At 44.0% G+C, this 17,955-nt stretch overlaps 1 protein-coding gene across 1 annotated transcript; it reads right to left on the bottom strand.

The window, feature by feature from the left end:
* Positions 1–871: 871 nt before the first annotated feature.
* Positions 872–12,570, bottom strand: LOC100279550 (uncharacterized). Its single transcript, NM_001321010.1, has 6 exons — positions 11,522–12,570; positions 11,265–11,341; positions 10,487–10,535; positions 10,173–10,413; positions 1,273–1,348; positions 872–1,182 (listed from the first exon to the last, which is right to left on the bottom strand). The coding sequence occupies exons 1-6, from the start codon at positions 12,363–12,365 to the stop codon at positions 1,063–1,065; spliced, it is 1,407 nt and encodes a 468-aa protein (NP_001307939.1). The 5' UTR covers positions 12,366–12,570; the 3' UTR covers positions 872–1,062.
* Positions 12,571–17,955: the final 5,385 nt, after the last annotated feature.

The following is a 17,955-nucleotide window of genomic DNA, read 5'->3' as shown; positions in this document are numbered from 1 at the left end:
AATCTTTTGCTTGGATGCGCACCAATATATGAATTATGGGCGCCATATGCCTTCCTAATTGCTTTGAGAAAACCTAAAAATGCACCGAAATAGACATGACAAATTAAGTAAATAATTTTTTTTATCTTCCCTTATTATGGAATTATAATTTCTAATAGTGTCCATAATGTTATAATAAACATCGAGACATCTTATCCAAGGTCATGTAGCTACACAGACTAATGTTGTCTAGAGCCAATTTTATTTACAACGAACATAAGACTAACTAATAATAAGCACACCACAACAATTGTGATGCACTTTAAGGTCCCCTTTGGAATACACGAATTTCAAAGAAATCATAGAGGAATTTCACAAGAATCATTTCATTTTCGTAGGAAAAACATAGGAAACAGGAAAAATTCCTACATTCTAAAGGGGCGTAATATTCAACTAATAAACTGGTAGAGTAGTTGTTGTAGGAAGGATTCAACTGATTTTAGGGCCAAAATGGAAGAAACCTAAAACAACAATAAGCATGCGCATTCATATGAATCACAAAACAAAAGAATTAATCATCTCGTCAGGTCAGATTTCCATTTTCCTTTTCCTCGTGCCAAATGATACATCTGTTAGCCAACCCAACTCATCATGATATACATATAATTTGTTTGAACTCCCTTCTCTAGCTTGCCATCACCAAAAAAACAACAATATATACCTTTGTTTTATATGACCACAACAAAAGCCAAAATGTAAAAAAGGAAACAAAACCCAAAGCAAGTTCATGTTGTGACGATCTTGGGGCCAACACAAAACTAATATCATTAATTCCACATTTCGTTTCACCACATTCCTAAATTCTAGATGATGCAAGGACCAATCAAGGTATATATAGTAAACTGTATAGTGGAAGTGTTGAACTAATAATGTGCCATTCATGTGTGTAACTAGTGTTGCTTAGACCGTGTCCAACATTTACCCATATGGTTACCTAAAACATTGTTTTGCACTGTTCTACATTGTAGACTGTACCGTTTACATAGTGGAGTTTGAATAAGCTGTTGCAGATAGTGTTAGCTACTAATGTTCTGCTCCGTTCCAGATCGGTCGCCCTAGCCTGAACTCCAGGCTAGGAGGGCAGCTCATTTCATGGTTGGGTGCCTGTTGCAAGCCTACTGATCGATAAGCTGGCTCCATATCCTGATCCAAATGCGCAATCATATTAGTATGTAGGCTACCGGGAGAGGAGGAAGAAATTGAAGAGAAGCAACAAGATCGTTGCTGCGGTACCTCAGTAGTGGATGATGATACGCCAACTGAAGGAAGGGTGCCTGCACTGCCTGCACTTGGTGGTAGCAACTGATCTCTGAATACAAGTTTGTTTGAAATTATGTTAGAAATTCTGTTACTATATGCTATAAATTAAATGCAAAGGCATCTTGCCACTAGTAAATACACATGTATTGTTGTATATATCAGTCTCATATATACTGCCGCTACCCTTTTTTTTGACATGCATGCTTTTAATTTAGATAGTGTTGTACTACATCTTTGCACAAGAGTTTGAAGCCAGAACTATCCAATATATAAAGAACATGTTGGTGCACAATTAATCTCTAACAGCTCCAGCATCATGGGAACTAAAAAATCATCAGGATTGTGGAATTAGATTGAGCTAGGATATTCGTCTAATAGATCGAATAATAGGAGTAAATGTTTATTTGGAAGATGATACAATGTTTTTTATTCTTTTCATCATTTATTCATCATATACCTGTGTGTATATAGATCTCGTTTCCATACATATAAAGATAACATATTTGCAATTGATTGGCAAACCCAATACGACAACATCGCTACTTCCTCTAGTTGTATACTAATAAGTGCTGTTACGGAGGGAAACACTCTGATAGAGTGTTGGCAGGCCAAAATTAGGCGTTTACGTCAATATCTTAAGGGTTGGTCTAAAAATTTTAGTGGAGCATACAAAAAAGAAAATAAAGAAATCCTAAAGAAGCTGGATTTTTGGATAAAAAGGCAGAGGGGACCTATTTGTCAGTAGAAAATTTTGATTTGAAACAAGTCCTCCAACATAACTTAGCCCAACTGCTTCGAGAAAAGGAAATTAAATGGTATCAAAGAGCAAAAACTAAAGATCTATTACATGTGGACTCCAACACTAAGTATTTCCATCTAGTTGCCAGTGGGAAATCTAGGATTTTTCAACTACGTGATGGAAATAAAGTGATACATGGGGATGCAACTTTAATGAAGCATATAACTTCATATTACAAATGCTTATTTGGGCCACCTGATGCAACATATGTTGCTCTAGATGAGTCCCAAATACATGACATTCCTTAGGTTTCGGATGTTGAAAACGCATTGTTGGTCTCGCCTTTTTCTGAGGAAGAAATTTGGGCAGCACTATTCCATATGGAACATAACAAAGCGCTTGGGCCGGATGGTTTTTTTGCGGAATGTTTTCAAGTGTTTTGGTCCATTATCAAGGATGATTTAGTCTCTCTATTTCAAGACTTTCATAGAGGCGACCTCCCTCTATATAGTTTGAATTTTGGCACAATCATCCTTTTACCAAAAAAGTAAGGACGCTGAAACAATTCAACAGTTTAGACCTTTTTGTTTACTCAATGTAAGTTTCAAAATCTTTACAAATGTCATTACAAATAGGATTTCTTCTGTTGCTTCAAAAATAATTAGTCTGACCTAGATAGCTTTCATCCCTGGTAAATATCATAGAGGGGGTGGTAGTGTTGCATGAGACGATACATGAGCTTCACAGAAGGAAAAAGAGTGGGTTATTTTCAAAATTGATTTTGAAAAGACATATGACAAAGTCAAATGGACCTTTGTTTAACAGACTCTGCACATGAAAGGTTTTTCTAGTACTTAGAGTAAATGGATTAATTCGATTTTGTCGGGGGGTCATGTTGGCATTAAAGTAAACAATCAAAATGGTCCCAATTTCCAAACAAAAAAGGGTTTGCGTCAAGGTGATCCTTTGTCTCCTATTTTTTTTAATATTGTGGTATATATATGCTTGGTATTCTAATTAAAAGAGCGAAAGTGGATGATCAAGTAGAAGGATTGGTGCCTAATTTAGTCGATGGTGGCTTGTCGATTCTTTAGTATGCGGACGATACACTCTTGTTTTTGGAGCATGATTTGGAGAAAGCCATGAATTTGAAATTACTCCTTCTATCTTTCGAGCAAGTTTCTGGTCTTAATATTAACTATCACAAAAATGAGGTATTCTGTTTTGGCCAGGCTTTCAAAGTGAAGGATCAATATCAGCTTCTGTTCGGATGCAAAATGGGGGGATATTCATATAAATATTTAGGGATACCAATGCATTATCTGAAGTTATGTAATAGTGATTGGAAAATAATAGAGACAAAATTCGATAAGAAACTCAGTGGGTGGAAAGGAAAACTTATGTCCGTTGGGGCCGACTTGTTTTAAGCAACTCTGTGCTTACAAGCTTAGTGATACTTATGTTATCTTTCTTTGAGATTCCTAGAGAGGTTCTCAAGAGAATAGACTATTTCTGTTCTAGGTTCTTCTGGCAAGGAGAGAATCATAAGAAGAAGTATAGACTTGCTAGATGGGACGTCCTATGCCAACCGAAGGATCAAGGGGGGGGTTAGGAATTTAGAGCATAGATGTTCAAAAATGCTTGCTAAGCAAATGGCTTTTTACATGATTAATGAGGACGATATGTGGCAGTGGCTGTTGCGTAATAAGTATCTAAAGAGATACCCTTTGGCAAAGTTGACACATAGGCCCGGGGATTCTCATTTTCGGTCGGAGCTACTGAAGGTGAAGGATACTGTTCTGAACCTAGGAAGTTTCATCCTAAAAAATGGGGAATAAATTAGGTTTTGGGAAGATAAATGGTTAGGAAATCAATCTTTTATGGCTCAATATCCGACACTATACCATATTGTGGATTTTGCAGTTGAATTTTTTCTTTTCTTTACTCGCCAAAATTCGGGCGTTACCTTTTCCTTTTCTTTTTCCCCTCGCTAAACCTTGACCTTTTCCAAAGTTCTAGCGGGATTCGGTTTGGAATTCCCGTACGTATAAAAACCCTAAATGCTTTATGTTGCTTGATGCACCATGCCGAACCTTGCATTTCTTTTGATTGCTTTGAAAGCGCAATTGCATTTATGTAGAAAGATCGGATTTCGAAAATGTGGAGAAGATCTTTTCTTTCTTTTTTCTCCCTCTCTTTTTCTCTCCTCTTTTTCTCTCTTTCCCGCGCCGTGGGCCGACCCCGGCCGGCCCAGCCGCCCCCTGGCGCCCCCCCCTTGGGCCCAATAGGCCCAGCCGCCCCCCCCTCTTTCCCTTATTCCCTAACCCTCTCCCTCTCCCCCCTCATTTTCTCCCTCCCCACCTAAGTCGCCGCCCCTACCCCCTACCCGCCCCCTGCCCTAGGTAGCCGCCGCCGCCCCCTGCTTGCCGCGCCGCCCCCTGCCGCCGGCCGCCCCTCGCCGTCGATCCCCGACGCCGGTAAGCCCCCCCCCCCCCTCCTCCCTCTCTCCTCCCTCCCCCATCCTCCCTCCCCTTCCTCTCGCCGCTCGGCCCCATGGCCGGTTCGGCCGCCCGCCCCACCCCGCCCGCTCGGCCCCTTGGCTGCGCCCCCGGCCCCCCCCGCCCGCGCCCCGCCTAGGGCCGGTTCAACCGCCCTAGGGCCGGTTCAACCGCCCCCCCCCTTCTGTTTTTTTTATTTTTTTTATTTTATTTTATTTACTTTCTGTGATCATAATTACTGTATTTTAAGTAGGCTAATCACTGTTCATGCTATGGGAAAATAGGAAGTTTAATTTAAAATTCCGTTATGTTATTGATTCACGTAGTTAATTGTTTACCCTGTGCAATGTTGATCAACTAAAAGTGATTAGGTTTCCATCAGTATATATATATATATATATAACAGAATTATTTTGTTAAAAACCAATTGTGTCATTAGTGCATAAGATTTAACCCCCTGCGAGACCTTTCCCGTTTCTTTCTAACCATAACAAATGCGTTATCGAATGTCATACTTGGTGCATATTCACTTTATTTGTTATCTTGTATGGTGTACTGTTCTTTTGTATTAAATATGTGGATGGATGTATGTATGTTTGCGCTCGCATAGAGAACGATCCGGTCGAAGAGCCCGAGGAACCCGCAGGAGAAGCCCCTGAGCAGCAGTCGTTTGGTGGAGGCAAGTGTCCTTTGACCTATCTATGTCCTATTCATTCTTTAATTCACCTCCCGCATTACACATTTATACCTAAGGATTGACTAGCTTTTGTTATCCATGTCCTTGTTTACCTATTTGGGTCGGATTATTACTACTTAGTCTGATGCTATTGCTCAACTCTAATCAATGAACATGATGTGATTATCTATGATACGCTGTTTTCCCTTCTCTTATTATGATGTTGTACTTGTGGTATTCAAGGGGACTCGAGCGGTTTCTCGAGTGCCTCTCCGTAAGGACCTGTTCTATGGATGACCGCCCGGGAAAACAGTGCAACCATGAGGGTGGAATGGGGTGCCCTTAGCTGAATAATTAGAGGATCCGGGGTGTAGTTCACTTAGCCGTCGTGCCGTCAATGGGGCTCGGTGTATGCGGCTCGCTCTGCCAAGTTTGGGTTCGCCCCTTGGGGAGGAGTGCGGTGCATTTAGGAAACCTAACGGGTGGCTACAGCCCCGGGGAATCTTTGTAAAGGCTACGTAGTGAAACCCTGCCTATTCACCTTGGTAGTGTTTAAGGGTTTGATCGGCCCGAGGCAAGAGGGAATCACGGCTTGTGGGTAAAGTGCACAACCTCTGCAGAGTGTTATGAAACTGATATATCAGCCGTGCTCGCGGTTATGAGCGGCCAAGGGAGCTCCAGTGATTAGTGGTACTTGATCAGAGACATTGTGGTACAGGTGGTTATGAGATTGATGGTTCTGGTTATGATTATGGTGCTGGTAAGTGGTATTCTTTCCGTTTGGAAAGGGTACATCGGGTTAATAACTTGGGTTAATGCTAAAACTTGGCTTTCTACTAGTAAATAATAATCTGACCAACTAAAAGCAACTGCTTGACTTATCCCCACATAAAGCTAGTCCACTACAGCCAAACAGGATACTTGCTGAGTATGTTGATGTGTACTCACCCTTGCTCTACACACCAAACCCCCCCCCAGGTTGTCAGCATTGCAACCACTGCTCAGGCGAAGATGAAGCTGTGGAAGGAGACTTCCAGGAGTTCCAAGATTACGACGAGTTCTAGGTGTGGGTTAGCGGCAACCCCCAGTCGGCTGCCTGTGAAGGCCGTGTTATCTACGTTTCTTTTCCGCACTTTGATTTATTGTAAGGACTATATGGACGTCTCAGACGTATGATGTAATCGACTATTTCCCTTATTAATACTATTTTGAGCACTGTGTGATGATGTCCATATTATGTAACTGCTGTGTACGTGAATAACTGATCCTGGCACGTACATGGTTCGCATTCGGTTTACCTTCTAAAAACCGGGTGTGACAGCATTAAAGTAAACAATCAAAATGGTCCCAATTTCCAAACAAAAAAGGGTTTGCGTCAAGGTGATCCTTTGTCTCCTATTTTTTTTAATATTGTGGTATATATATGCTTGGTATTCTAATTAAAAGAGCGAAAGTGGATGATCAAGTAGAAGGATTGGTGCCTAATTTAGTCGATGGTGGCTTGTCGATTCTTTAGTATGCGGACGATACACTCTTGTTTTTGGAGCATGATTTGGAGAAAGCCATGAATTTGAAATTACTCCTTCTATCTTTCGAGCAAGTTTCTGGTCTTAATATTAACTATCACAAAAATGAGGTATTCTGTTTTGGCCAGGCTTTCAAAGTGAAGGATCAATATCAGCTTCTGTTCGGATGCAAAATGGGGGGATATTCATATAAATATTTAGGGATACCAATGCATTATCTGAAGTTATGTAATAGTGATTGGAAAATAATAGAGACAAAATTCGATAAGAAACTCAGTGGGTGGAAAGGAAAACTTATGTCCGTTGGGGCCGACTTGTTTTAAGCAACTCTGTGCTTACAAGCTTAGTGATACTTATGTTATCTTTCTTTGAGATTCCTAGAGAGGTTCTCAAGAGAATAGACTATTTCTGTTCTAGGTTCTTCTGGCAAGGAGAGAATCATAAGAAGAAGTATAGACTTGCTAGATGGGACGTCCTATGCCAACCGAAGGATCAAGGGGGGGGTTAGGAATTTAGAGCATAGATGTTCAAAAATGCTTGCTAAGCAAATGGCTTTTTACATGATTAATGAGGACGATATGTGGCAGTGGCTGTTGCGTAATAAGTATCTAAAGAGATACCCTTTGGCAAAGTTGACACATAGGCCCGGGGATTCTCATTTTCGGTCGGAGCTACTGAAGGTGAAGGATACTGTTCTGAACCTAGGAAGTTTCATCCTAAAAAATGGGGAATAAATTAGGTTTTGGGAAGATAAATGGTTAGGAAATCAATCTTTTATGGCTCAATATCCGACACTATACCATATTGTGGCACAGAAAATGCCACGGTTGCTACTACCTTTGGTACAATACTTTTAAACGTTTCATTCCGTAGAGCCTTAGTCGGTTCCAATCTTAGCTTGTGGCATAATCTAGTGGCGCGGCTTATTCATGTCCAGTTGAATGCAGAAAAGGATATTTTTATATGGAGTTTGAACTCTTCTAGAAAGTTTACAGTTCAATCCATGTATAGGTCTCTAATAAATAATGGGAATATATCTCATCATAAGCACCTTTGGAAACTAAAATTGCCGCTTAAGAATAAAAATTTTAAGTGGTTTTTGCTGAAAGTAGTGGTGCTGACAAAAGACAATTTAGCAAAACATAACTGACAGGGTAATAAAACATGTGTTTTCTGTGATGCTGACGAAATCATTCAACATTTATTTATCGAATGCCACTTTGCTCATAATATATGGCGTTTGCTATCTATTTGTTTTGGTTTGGTGACTCCTAGATCTGTTAGACATATCTTTAGGAGTTGGTTGTTGCGGGTGGACTTAAAAATTGAGCATCTTGTTATTACATGTCTCAGCAATGTGTTGGGTTATTTAGATTATAAGTAGGAATGATTTAGTTTTTGATAAATCCCCATGGATGACTTATCTATAGGTTCTATTCAGAGACACTCACTGACTCAGACTCTCGGCGCAGCTTCAAAGAAGTGAGGATGCAGCGGAGCTAATAAGGAATGCTTGCCGACGTCTTGAGTCGGTGGCCATGCAAATTTATGGTTCTCATGGTTAGAGGTTTTTTTAATAGGATTGCATTGTATTGAATCTCTCTTTTTTTATTGTGTGTGGAACGTGTGCCGTTTGGGAGTGTTACCGTCCTTCTTGGCTTGGAGGTTTGGAGGTTTGTCCCTCCTTTTTGAGCAGTCGTAGGGGCTGCTAGTTGTGTATGCTTTGGCCTTAACCTCGGAAGAGGTGAAAGCCGAATTTTTATCCATTATCTAAAAAAATATATTGGGTCATGCGTAGTCAATTCATTTGAACTTTGAGTGCTAATATATCTTTAAATGGACATTTCGAATTCAAAAGATTACGTATGTATAAGTTGTCTATGAAATTAGTAGTCTTTTTTTTCAAAATACTATTTACTTTATCACCTTTGAAAGTATCACACAATCAACCAGTGATCAAAATACTACTTTTTTTGTGAATGGAGAAGTAATAACCTAACATGTTGCTTTCACTGAAAAAACCACCACATGCTTCACCATCAACACAGTACAACACCTACTACCGATGACCAAAATTTCGTAAAATAAAATTCCCCTATTTGCATGTTCATTTGGAAAACATAATTTCCTATATTATATTTGTAATGTCATATTCTATCAAATGGATGCTAAAATGCTCCCTCGAAATAAAAAAAGAAACTACTTATCGATGAAAGAAAATACTAAACTGAAATTATATGGCCAGTTAGCTACTAGCGGATCGGAGTTCCAAACTATCTGACCACCAGTTATGTGCAACAATCAAATGATGTGACGCCACTAATACCATTGCTAAGTTTCTGAGCTCGTCTACGCACATTTTCATCCCAAATAAAGTTCTAATCTGTATCATTCTCTCTCTCTCTCTCTCTCTCTCTCTCTCTCTCTCTTCCTGAAAACAATTAGTATATACATAATCATGAATGCTAGCTAATACGTTCCCAATCTTTTTTAACAGTTCTTCAATATTACTATATTTGGTCATGGCAGTGTAATTCTTTTCAATGCAGTAACCTAGAGCTTGTTAAGGCAAGTAATAGGCGACGACCCGTGCGATTGACGAAGACTGTCTTTGCACACATGCATACATACCCCGATCGACCACTAATATGCTTGTGTCCAGAAATATCCTGGTCTCGGCGAGGAGCTTTTATGTGGGGCGGATTATTATTGTGGACAAATTCACCTGACTTTATCAGGCAAGTTAACAGCAAATATCACCGACTGGAACTGTAAAGGCTCACATGCATGAAAGACACGCAGGAGCTTAAGATCAGGAGAGAGAGAGAGAGAGAGAGAGAGAGAGAGAGAGAGAGAGGAGCAGTACATTTTTTATTTCCCTCCTATTTTCTACTCAACGCAGGTTATTGTAATAAGGAATAAGAACATAACATTGTACTTGTATTTGCTGCAAGTCAATTTTTCGTATAACTTGGGAGCAATGTGAGAGCACACATACTGCAGTAGCTATAGCAACAAGACGCAGAACAGGGTTCTTGACAAGTTGACATCACATTTCTAGCTAGCAAGGTTGATTCACGCAAAGTTGTGATGAGAGGTCAAAGTCCTCCCCTGCATAATATAGCAGCCGCAGGCCGCAGCGACGCAGAGTGATAAGGAGAAAAAAAAAGAAGCAAAAGCAGCAGCCTCTCCTAGGGAGGAAGCGAGACAAGAGGACAAGATAGGCCAAATCCCAAGATGTTATACAGTACAGTATACCAGCAGCTCAGGATCCCTTGTTGTGTAGGGCCTAACATCGTTTTAGCTCTAGCTAGCTAGCTAGCTAGCTAGCTAATCTTCTCATCAGATTATTATTACTGCTGGATTATCTTTTTTGCTTGCTGAAAACTACTAGTAGTGCTAGCTAGAGCTAAAAAAAGACACGTGACACGTACCTTGACGACGAAGCACTGCGCGCCCTGCCGCAGTCGGAATCGTCGGCCGAGGAGGAGCATTCGACGTCGTCGCCGCCCGCGAGGCTCGCCGCGCCCTCCGAGGAGGCAGCCGACCGGTGTCTGGTGAACGCCTGCGGGCTGCTGCCGTCCCGTCGTCCAGCTGGCGACGACGACGACGACTGAGCCCGCCGGGCACTCGGGAGATCATCGTCGTCGCCGCCACCGTCCACAGGCGGCCCGCCTAATCGTCAAGAATGAAATCACATTTAAACTTGGAGAGGGTTTGAGAGAGCACATATGACAGTCTTGTTTACCCGATGAGGTCGTTGCAGGCTTGTCAGTGCTCTTCACGGTCCTGTACATCTGCAAAAGGAGCAGCAAGAAAAAAAAGAATGACCAAGAAAGCAAAGCTGCGGACACAGTTTCTGCTCGCATCGGGAGGGAGGGAGGGAGGAGATCGTGTGGGGCGGGGGGAGAAAGGGAAATCGCACACAAAACGGAGCACCCGGCCGGCCAGAACTGTCCAAAGGAAATCGCAATGGGGTGGGCCGGCTCTTCTCTGACTCTGATGATCTCGTCGTCCGTGCGTGCCCATGTTGCGCTCACTTCACTGCTAGCTAGCTTTGGAGGTTGGGCGCGGCTTGCAGGACCAGACACACGTTGCATTATTGTGCAATGATGATGGCACCTTTTCTTGCACACACACGCACCCACACATCCAATCTCCCTCACTATCTAGCTAGTAGGAGCAGCAGAAGTAGATGATCTCTCTCTCTCTAGCCGCTCTAGCTATGCTAATCTAGTACTAGTAGCTCCCCCTCTCCTCTCTCTCTCTAGGGATGGCAGTTTCTTGGCTAGGGTCTGCACAGAACAATATCTCTGTCGACTTTCTCTCTCATTCAGCAGCTTCACTCACTGAACACATCGTCTGTCGGAGTCTGTGCCCTCATCAAGATTTGACCTCTCCTTGTACATGAGTCCGCCCAAACAAAGGAAGAAGAAGAGGAGATGCACGAAGAACACAGAATAATTAAAGAACCGCACGGTAGACAGAGTAAAAGAACGAAGGGCTCGGCCGGAACGGAACTCAACCTGCAAGTGGCTCTTCACATGCGCTAGCGTCAGATCCTTGACGTCCATCAGCTCGAGCACCGACTTGGGCGTCGCCCCTGTTTGTGTGCCGAGAGAGGCCGGCCGGGGAGAGAGAGAAGGGGAGATTAATCATATCCCGCATGAAATGATTCTGGCAGATCTACATGAAATGCACTGTTTTTTTTGGGGTCTAGAGCTGAGCATGGATATCGATGGATGGATGGAAGGGTAGCAGCAGGTTATTAATAACGACTCACGCTCGTGGCCGCCGAGGAGCTCGACGGCGTGGACGAAACGCGCGTGCAGGCTGCTGGTCCACCGCATCCGCGGTGCGCGCATGCCGCGCCTGGAGGCCAGGAACCTCGGCATATAGCGGGCCGCGGCGAGGCTGTCCAAGTGCTGCTGCTGGTGGTGGTGTCCGCCGTAGCCCCGGAGCGTGTCGGCGAGCACGCCCTGGAGGCGGAGCCTGCTGGTGCTCGACAGCATCCGGTGGTACGCGGACGGCGAGAGGTACGAGGACTCCGCGGGGGGAGCCACGGCGGGAGACGTCGTCGTCGTCGTCGAGCGCAGGGACGAGGGCCGCGACGAGGAGTGACAGGGACGATTGTATAGCCCGGCCGCCTTTGGGTGGTGGCCCTGGCGGTGGTACTCACCGGCACCGGCGCCTAGAAATGGACGACGGGCAGCCCGCGAGCTGCTGTAGACGGGCACGCCTTCGATTGGCCTCGCCCGCGCCGCCTCGTCCTCCGCTCCCGCCGCGGCGTCGAACGAAATAAGCCGGGGTACGGTCACTGGCACGAACGTCGTTGCATCCGCGGTGGAGGAGTAGTGATTCGGCGCTGCCGGCCGGAGCCGACGGCACGGAAGGACATCCCCGGCAGCCACGTCCTGCTGCCACAGCGGCGGCGAGAGCGACAGCTCGGTCGACGCCGTGGATCCGTTCAGTCGACGCCATGGGTCCGCTCCGGCCGGCGGCTGCGCACCTCGCCCAATCCCTCCCCCGCCGCCCAGCTCCGGGGCGGGCGATGCCGACCCGGCGGCGCTGCTCGGCAGGCTGATGTGCAGCGAAAGGTCCAGCGCCGACACTGCCCGCGCCTCCATAGGTGCCGCGCGTGCGCCGCCGCCCTCCCTCCGCTGCAGCTAGCAGCTGTCGTTGGCGTAAGGATATATGAGATCGGATGATGAAGGCAGTGATGGTTGGAGTTCTTATTGGGACCTGCTGGGGATGATGCTTTTTTGCTTGTGCTTATGTGTGTGTTTGTGTGTGGTGATGATTTTTCTGTGACTTGCTATCGCAGTAGCTAGCTAGCTACAGCCATTGCTTCCTCTCCCTTCTCTTGGCCCGTCACTATTGCTCTTGAGATGTCCACGGAGATGAGGTATTAAGGAAGCCGAGATCGAATGCAGTTGGTTTCTTGTGTTGTCAACTAGCTAATCTTGGACTCTTGGTTAGGTTACGGTATTAAAAGGCAAGAGATATTATGAGAAAAAGACTGATCAGACGAGTATAAATACACAGAATGGGGGATATGCATGGGAGAGAACATGTCTACAGATGAGAGGCCAGGGGTCGCTTTTGTCGAGTCTCGCTTCGGACTAATGCCAGCTGTTTAGACTGCTTTAGCTCTAATCTATAAAGACAAAACACTATAAAAATAGTAGAAACCAGTATAGATTAAAACTAAACGAACAGTCAAAATTCATCAGAACTAGTCGTCGTCCCGTCAAAAATACTCCCATAACATCACTAGGCTTACAGTTCTTAAGTGACGAAACAAAATCCTAGCCTTACCATCGGGGGAACGTACACCGTTGAGAGTCAATACAATTAAACTGGAACTGTTAGTGTTAAACTATTGCAACCAATTTAGAACAAAGAAGTCATATTAATAGGCGCGAATAAAGATAGTCCACTCAGAAGAAACTAACGGCTTGGAAAAGAACTAAAAACTATACATAAATTCGATTCTGAAAACCCTAACTAAGGGTGTGTTTGGTTTGGCTTTTGGCTTTGGCTTTTGCCCCCTAAAAGTCAAAAGCCAACCAAAGGGCTGGATCCAGGAAGCAGCTTTTTCTAAAAGCCGACTTTCTCGTAGTGCAAAACTGAAAGCACCCCTGGACCTGCTTTTAGTGGCTTTTGGATGCAACTGTGAAAACATATATCGAAGAACTTTTAACGACTTTTAGTGGTTTCCACCAAACGATTTTTAGCTTTTTAACAGCACACAGCCTACAGCAGCTTTTTCCACAGCTCACAGCCCACAGCAACTTTTTCCACAGCCACAGCCCAACCAAACAGACCCTAAACTTTGCCAAGGCCACAGTTTGGGCACGTCCATGCATGAATGATGATCTCCTTCCTTTGTTATGCAGCAGAGACCACTATCGAAACTTTTACATCGCCCTAAAAGTTAGTTGTAAATAATTAGAGCTAATATTTAGTGGCTAAATTAGCTAGAGACATCAAACACCCCAGCTATAGTTTAACTATTAGCTATTTTAGTAGCCTACCCCAAGCATTGGCAGACTGGACAAATTAGAAAATGGGTTGCTGAGATGAATGAGTTTGTCATAAAGTTTATGCATCGTTCATCCTTCTAGTCTCAAGCATTGGCAGACTTCATCGCTGATTGGACATCAAGCCCACAATAACTATCAAACACATGTTGTTAGCCACTTGTTGTCAAATGCTATGAGTTGAAAACAAGGAAACACAAATGTTAATGGTTAAAGACATTTGTCCTTCGAAGCATTATTTCCTTTAGAATATAATGATCTTTAGACGAAAGTTACGAAGGACATACTTTCATAATTTCAATATGTAAGAATAAAAACAGGAACATATGAAACATAGAAAGAGCATGAATAATTATCTTAAATTATTAGATTATTCATATTATATAATTATGAACGAACATTGATGATATTAAATTACATTTGTACCTTCGGCTTGACAGAAGGTAAAAGTCCAGAGTGACGTGCAAGCGATTACAAGTCAGCGTGAACAGTACGGTGTTACTGTTCATCTATTTATAGGCACAGGACGCAGCCTGGGCAAATTACATTCATGTCCTTGACATTTACTATTAGCTAGAAGGTAAGCTGTCGAGGACTAAGCAGTCTTTTCCCCTTTAGGTCGGTTTCATTCTGCACCATCATCGTCCTTGTGCTAAGCCGAAGCTTCTCCGTCATAACTTCGGAACTGGTTCATCCTTCTTCCAGATCGCGCCTTTCATGCCATGTACACCTTCATCTTAAAGTCGAAGCCTCCTTTGACAGTATACTATACTGGAAGACATGTTAGTCGTGTTTTTGAGGACCTTCGAAAGATGAAGGCCCCCAACAGTAGCCCCTCGTAGTGTTAATTTGTTGTTTAACAAAATTCAGACTGCAACGTGAACGAAGGCCTTTAGCCGAAGGTACGAAAAAACACCTTCCCTTCGCTAGAATAGCGAAAGTCAATGACAAATGGGGCCCGCCAAGTTGCAATGCACTAGGCATATAAATAGAGACCCACAACGACAACATCTGTTATGCCATTTCAATTGCTCGTGTTGTTTTCTCAAATTTTAATTTTCTTGCTATTAGCTCTCGCTTGATTTGCGAGTACACAAGTGCTTGTTAAATGTCTGAAGAGAAGATGTCTGAGGAGAAGAAGGTTGTGGACCCTGCTCTAGCTAGGTTTTACGAAACTATGGAAAAAACAAACACAAAGAAGATTACAAACGAAATAATGGCTGATTTGTCTGAAGATTCTGACGATAGTGATGACTATGATGTGGAAAGTGGGAATGAAGATGCTGAAGATCGGCCCTGGCGGCCAAGTCATACTATCTTCGGAAAGTCGTCTATCAAACAAAGTCAAATTTATGCCATGAAGGGAAGAATTTTCGTGATATGTCTATTGTAAGAGTTGGGGGACAGCGTCGCCCCTGCACCCGAAGAAGATGAAGTTGTTGTTTACAGAAGCTTTATGAAGGCATGTCTTCGATTTCCATTAAGCAGATTTTTGGTTGAAGTTTTGAAGACATTTGAAATCTTTCTTCATCAAATCACTCCTGAAGCTATAATCAGAATGGGTATTTTTGTTTGGGCCGTGAGAAGCCAAGGGCTGGAACCGAGCGCGAAATGCTTCTGCAACATGCACAAACTATTGTACGAGACGAAGGGCACTGGCAAAGAGCAATATCACAATAACTTCAGTTGTTACGGCTTCGTTCCTCGTGCCGATGTAAGTTATCCCGTCCCAACATTTCGAAAAAGGTGGCCCAGGGCTTGGATGGAGGAATGGTTTTATGTCAAGAACAATTTGATTGAAAGGGAAGACATAAAGGGGATTATCCAACACCCCATCTGGTCTCGCTTCGGCCTCCGAAGGCCGACTACTATGCTCAAGAAGGATACCGAAGCATGCCAGAAGGCTTTCAATAATGTTTGTGCCTTTATTGGCACAAGAGACCCGGTTCAGGAACACATAGCCTATAGGATATGGCCACTTGTGGATAAGTGGGAGATGCCGAAGGAGACTGCTGCCGGGTCCAGTCAAGGTGGTTTGGTTTACTTGAAATATACCTTCAGGTACAGAGACCGGTTTGACGAACCAAACGACGAGTGGCTGAAATGTGTTGAGGCTACTAGCGACGAGTTACTTGGGGCATACACTAGAGCCGAAGATGATGCTTTGACCTCAGCCTTCGGAGGTCAAGGCAAGAAAAGGTTGAACAAAGTTTTTGATGTGATTGGTTTCATCTACCCTCATTATTGCTATCCCTCGCGAAAGCAAGGAAAAAAGAGGAAAATTGCCGCTTCGACCATCTCTACTGTGCCGAAGGGCAAAAAGATCAAGGTTTTGATGCATCCACCGAGATACATTGAGACGGCCATAGTGCCAAAATTTGATGAAGGAGCATCTTCCACTGTCGAAGCGGAACAAGCTGCTCCTACCGTTCGAAGTGCCGAAGAATCGGCAGCAGTACCGAAGGTTTCTGCAACTGGATCGGCTGAAGCGCCGATGCAAACTGCCGAAGCTGAAGAAAAGACGGCCGAGAAGCCAGACGGAGAGGAAAAGGCAGGACCGCTAGAGGCAGAATTGCTGAAGGTGGCAAAAACTTCTGTAATAACTCCCAAGAGGAGGAGAATGGCAAGCATGCTGGACACTGTCATGGAGACAACAAAGGCGCTGACTCCTGCCCCTATGAAAAAGGTTGCCGAAACTGCTAAAGTTCGTGCTAAAACCGAAGCTAGGCCCGCAGTGCCTGTGGAGGCAGAGCCTGCCACAACTGAGCAGAGAGCCGAACAAGAATTTCCAGATACTAGCGTGGCTGTGGAGAAGGATGTGGCCAAAAAAGCTAAATCTCCTGCTCCCGAAGCACCGTCCGAGGATCTTGACTTTATTGTTCGACATGCTTCGGGAAAAAGACTATCCGAAGAAAAAATTGCAGAAGCCAAACACTATGCCCGGGAACTGAAATACCCGAAGGGGGCCTTAGTGTTCAACGACACGGACAAAAATGATTTCCTATACTGTCTCCCGGACAACAAAGAAATATCCGTCTGCCGGGAGATGGCCAAAAATATGGGATTTCCGAAGCTTGAAGCTGGCCTCTCCGCCATGTCAAAAGATGACCTTGCAGACAGCCTTGCATACAATAGTCTGAAGGTACAAAAGTGATGAACTTATGCTGATTCTATCTTCTTGCAGGGCTTAATTCTTAGCAACGCTTTGAGGGCGCAGAAGAATGTTGAAGATGAAAGATGCGTGATAGCCCTCGGCAACCTTCGATTAGAAGTTATCAAGCTGAGAAATGAGGCCTTGGAGAAGGATAAAATTCTACTTTCATTAGTGGATAGAGTGAAGGAAGGTGAAGCAAAATTTAACGCTCAATCCGAAGCTCATAAAGCCGAAGTTGAAGACCTTCGGAAAAATCTTGCCAAAGCTAATAAAAAATTTGAAGTTGCAAAAGCCAGTCGAGAAATAAGTGAATGGACAAACACTAGGCTAGAGAAAAATGTTGAGGAGCTTCGCAAATCCAAAGAGAGGTGCTTCGAGAAATCCTTGGATTGCGTAAGAAAATTAAAAACTAGCTTTGCCAAAGTGGGTGCTTATTCTTTCGAAGAGAATTTTATTCGAGGTGACCCCGAGGGTGTTATTGATTGGATAAGCGGGGAAGCCGAAGCTTTTGAAGAGATCCTGAGTGATCGCGGGGACATCTGTGCTTTCACTGGCGCTCGAGGAATTGCGACAATTCTGGAGAAGGCTGACTGCGACCACATTAAGGCTGCGGCCCAGACTGAAGCCACCTTCTCCACAGACGACACGAGAGACCCTTCGGCCGAAGCTACTCTGGTGGGTGGAAAGTTTTATTCCGATGTTTGGGTGAACGGTGGCCGAGAATTGGCCAATGAAATCATAAAGAAGAATGAAAAAGAAACCCATGATGCCAGAGAAGAAGCTAAGCAAGCCGAAGAAGCCGCCGAGCGCGCAAGGCGTATAGGTATTGTTTTTGAATTTTAGCTTCGATGTATATTTCCTGGCTTCGAACTAACATCTTGTCTATTATAGCTGAACTCTCTCCGCTGCCCAAGCCATACGACCCCCTAGCCGATCCTGTCATGAAAGAAGCGCTGGATGTAATGAGCGTTGCCAACTCCATCGTCGACGAAGTCGTCGATAAGCTCCTGAACGAAGCCG

Source organism: Zea mays, chromosome 4 (genome assembly GCF_902167145.1).
Source record: "Zea mays cultivar B73 chromosome 4, Zm-B73-REFERENCE-NAM-5.0, whole genome shotgun sequence".
In the NCBI taxonomy this organism is placed as follows: Eukaryota; Viridiplantae; Streptophyta; class Magnoliopsida; order Poales; family Poaceae; genus Zea; species Zea mays.
Note: the sequence above shows the minus strand (reverse complement) of the source record. Positions and strands in the feature narration are given on the sequence as shown.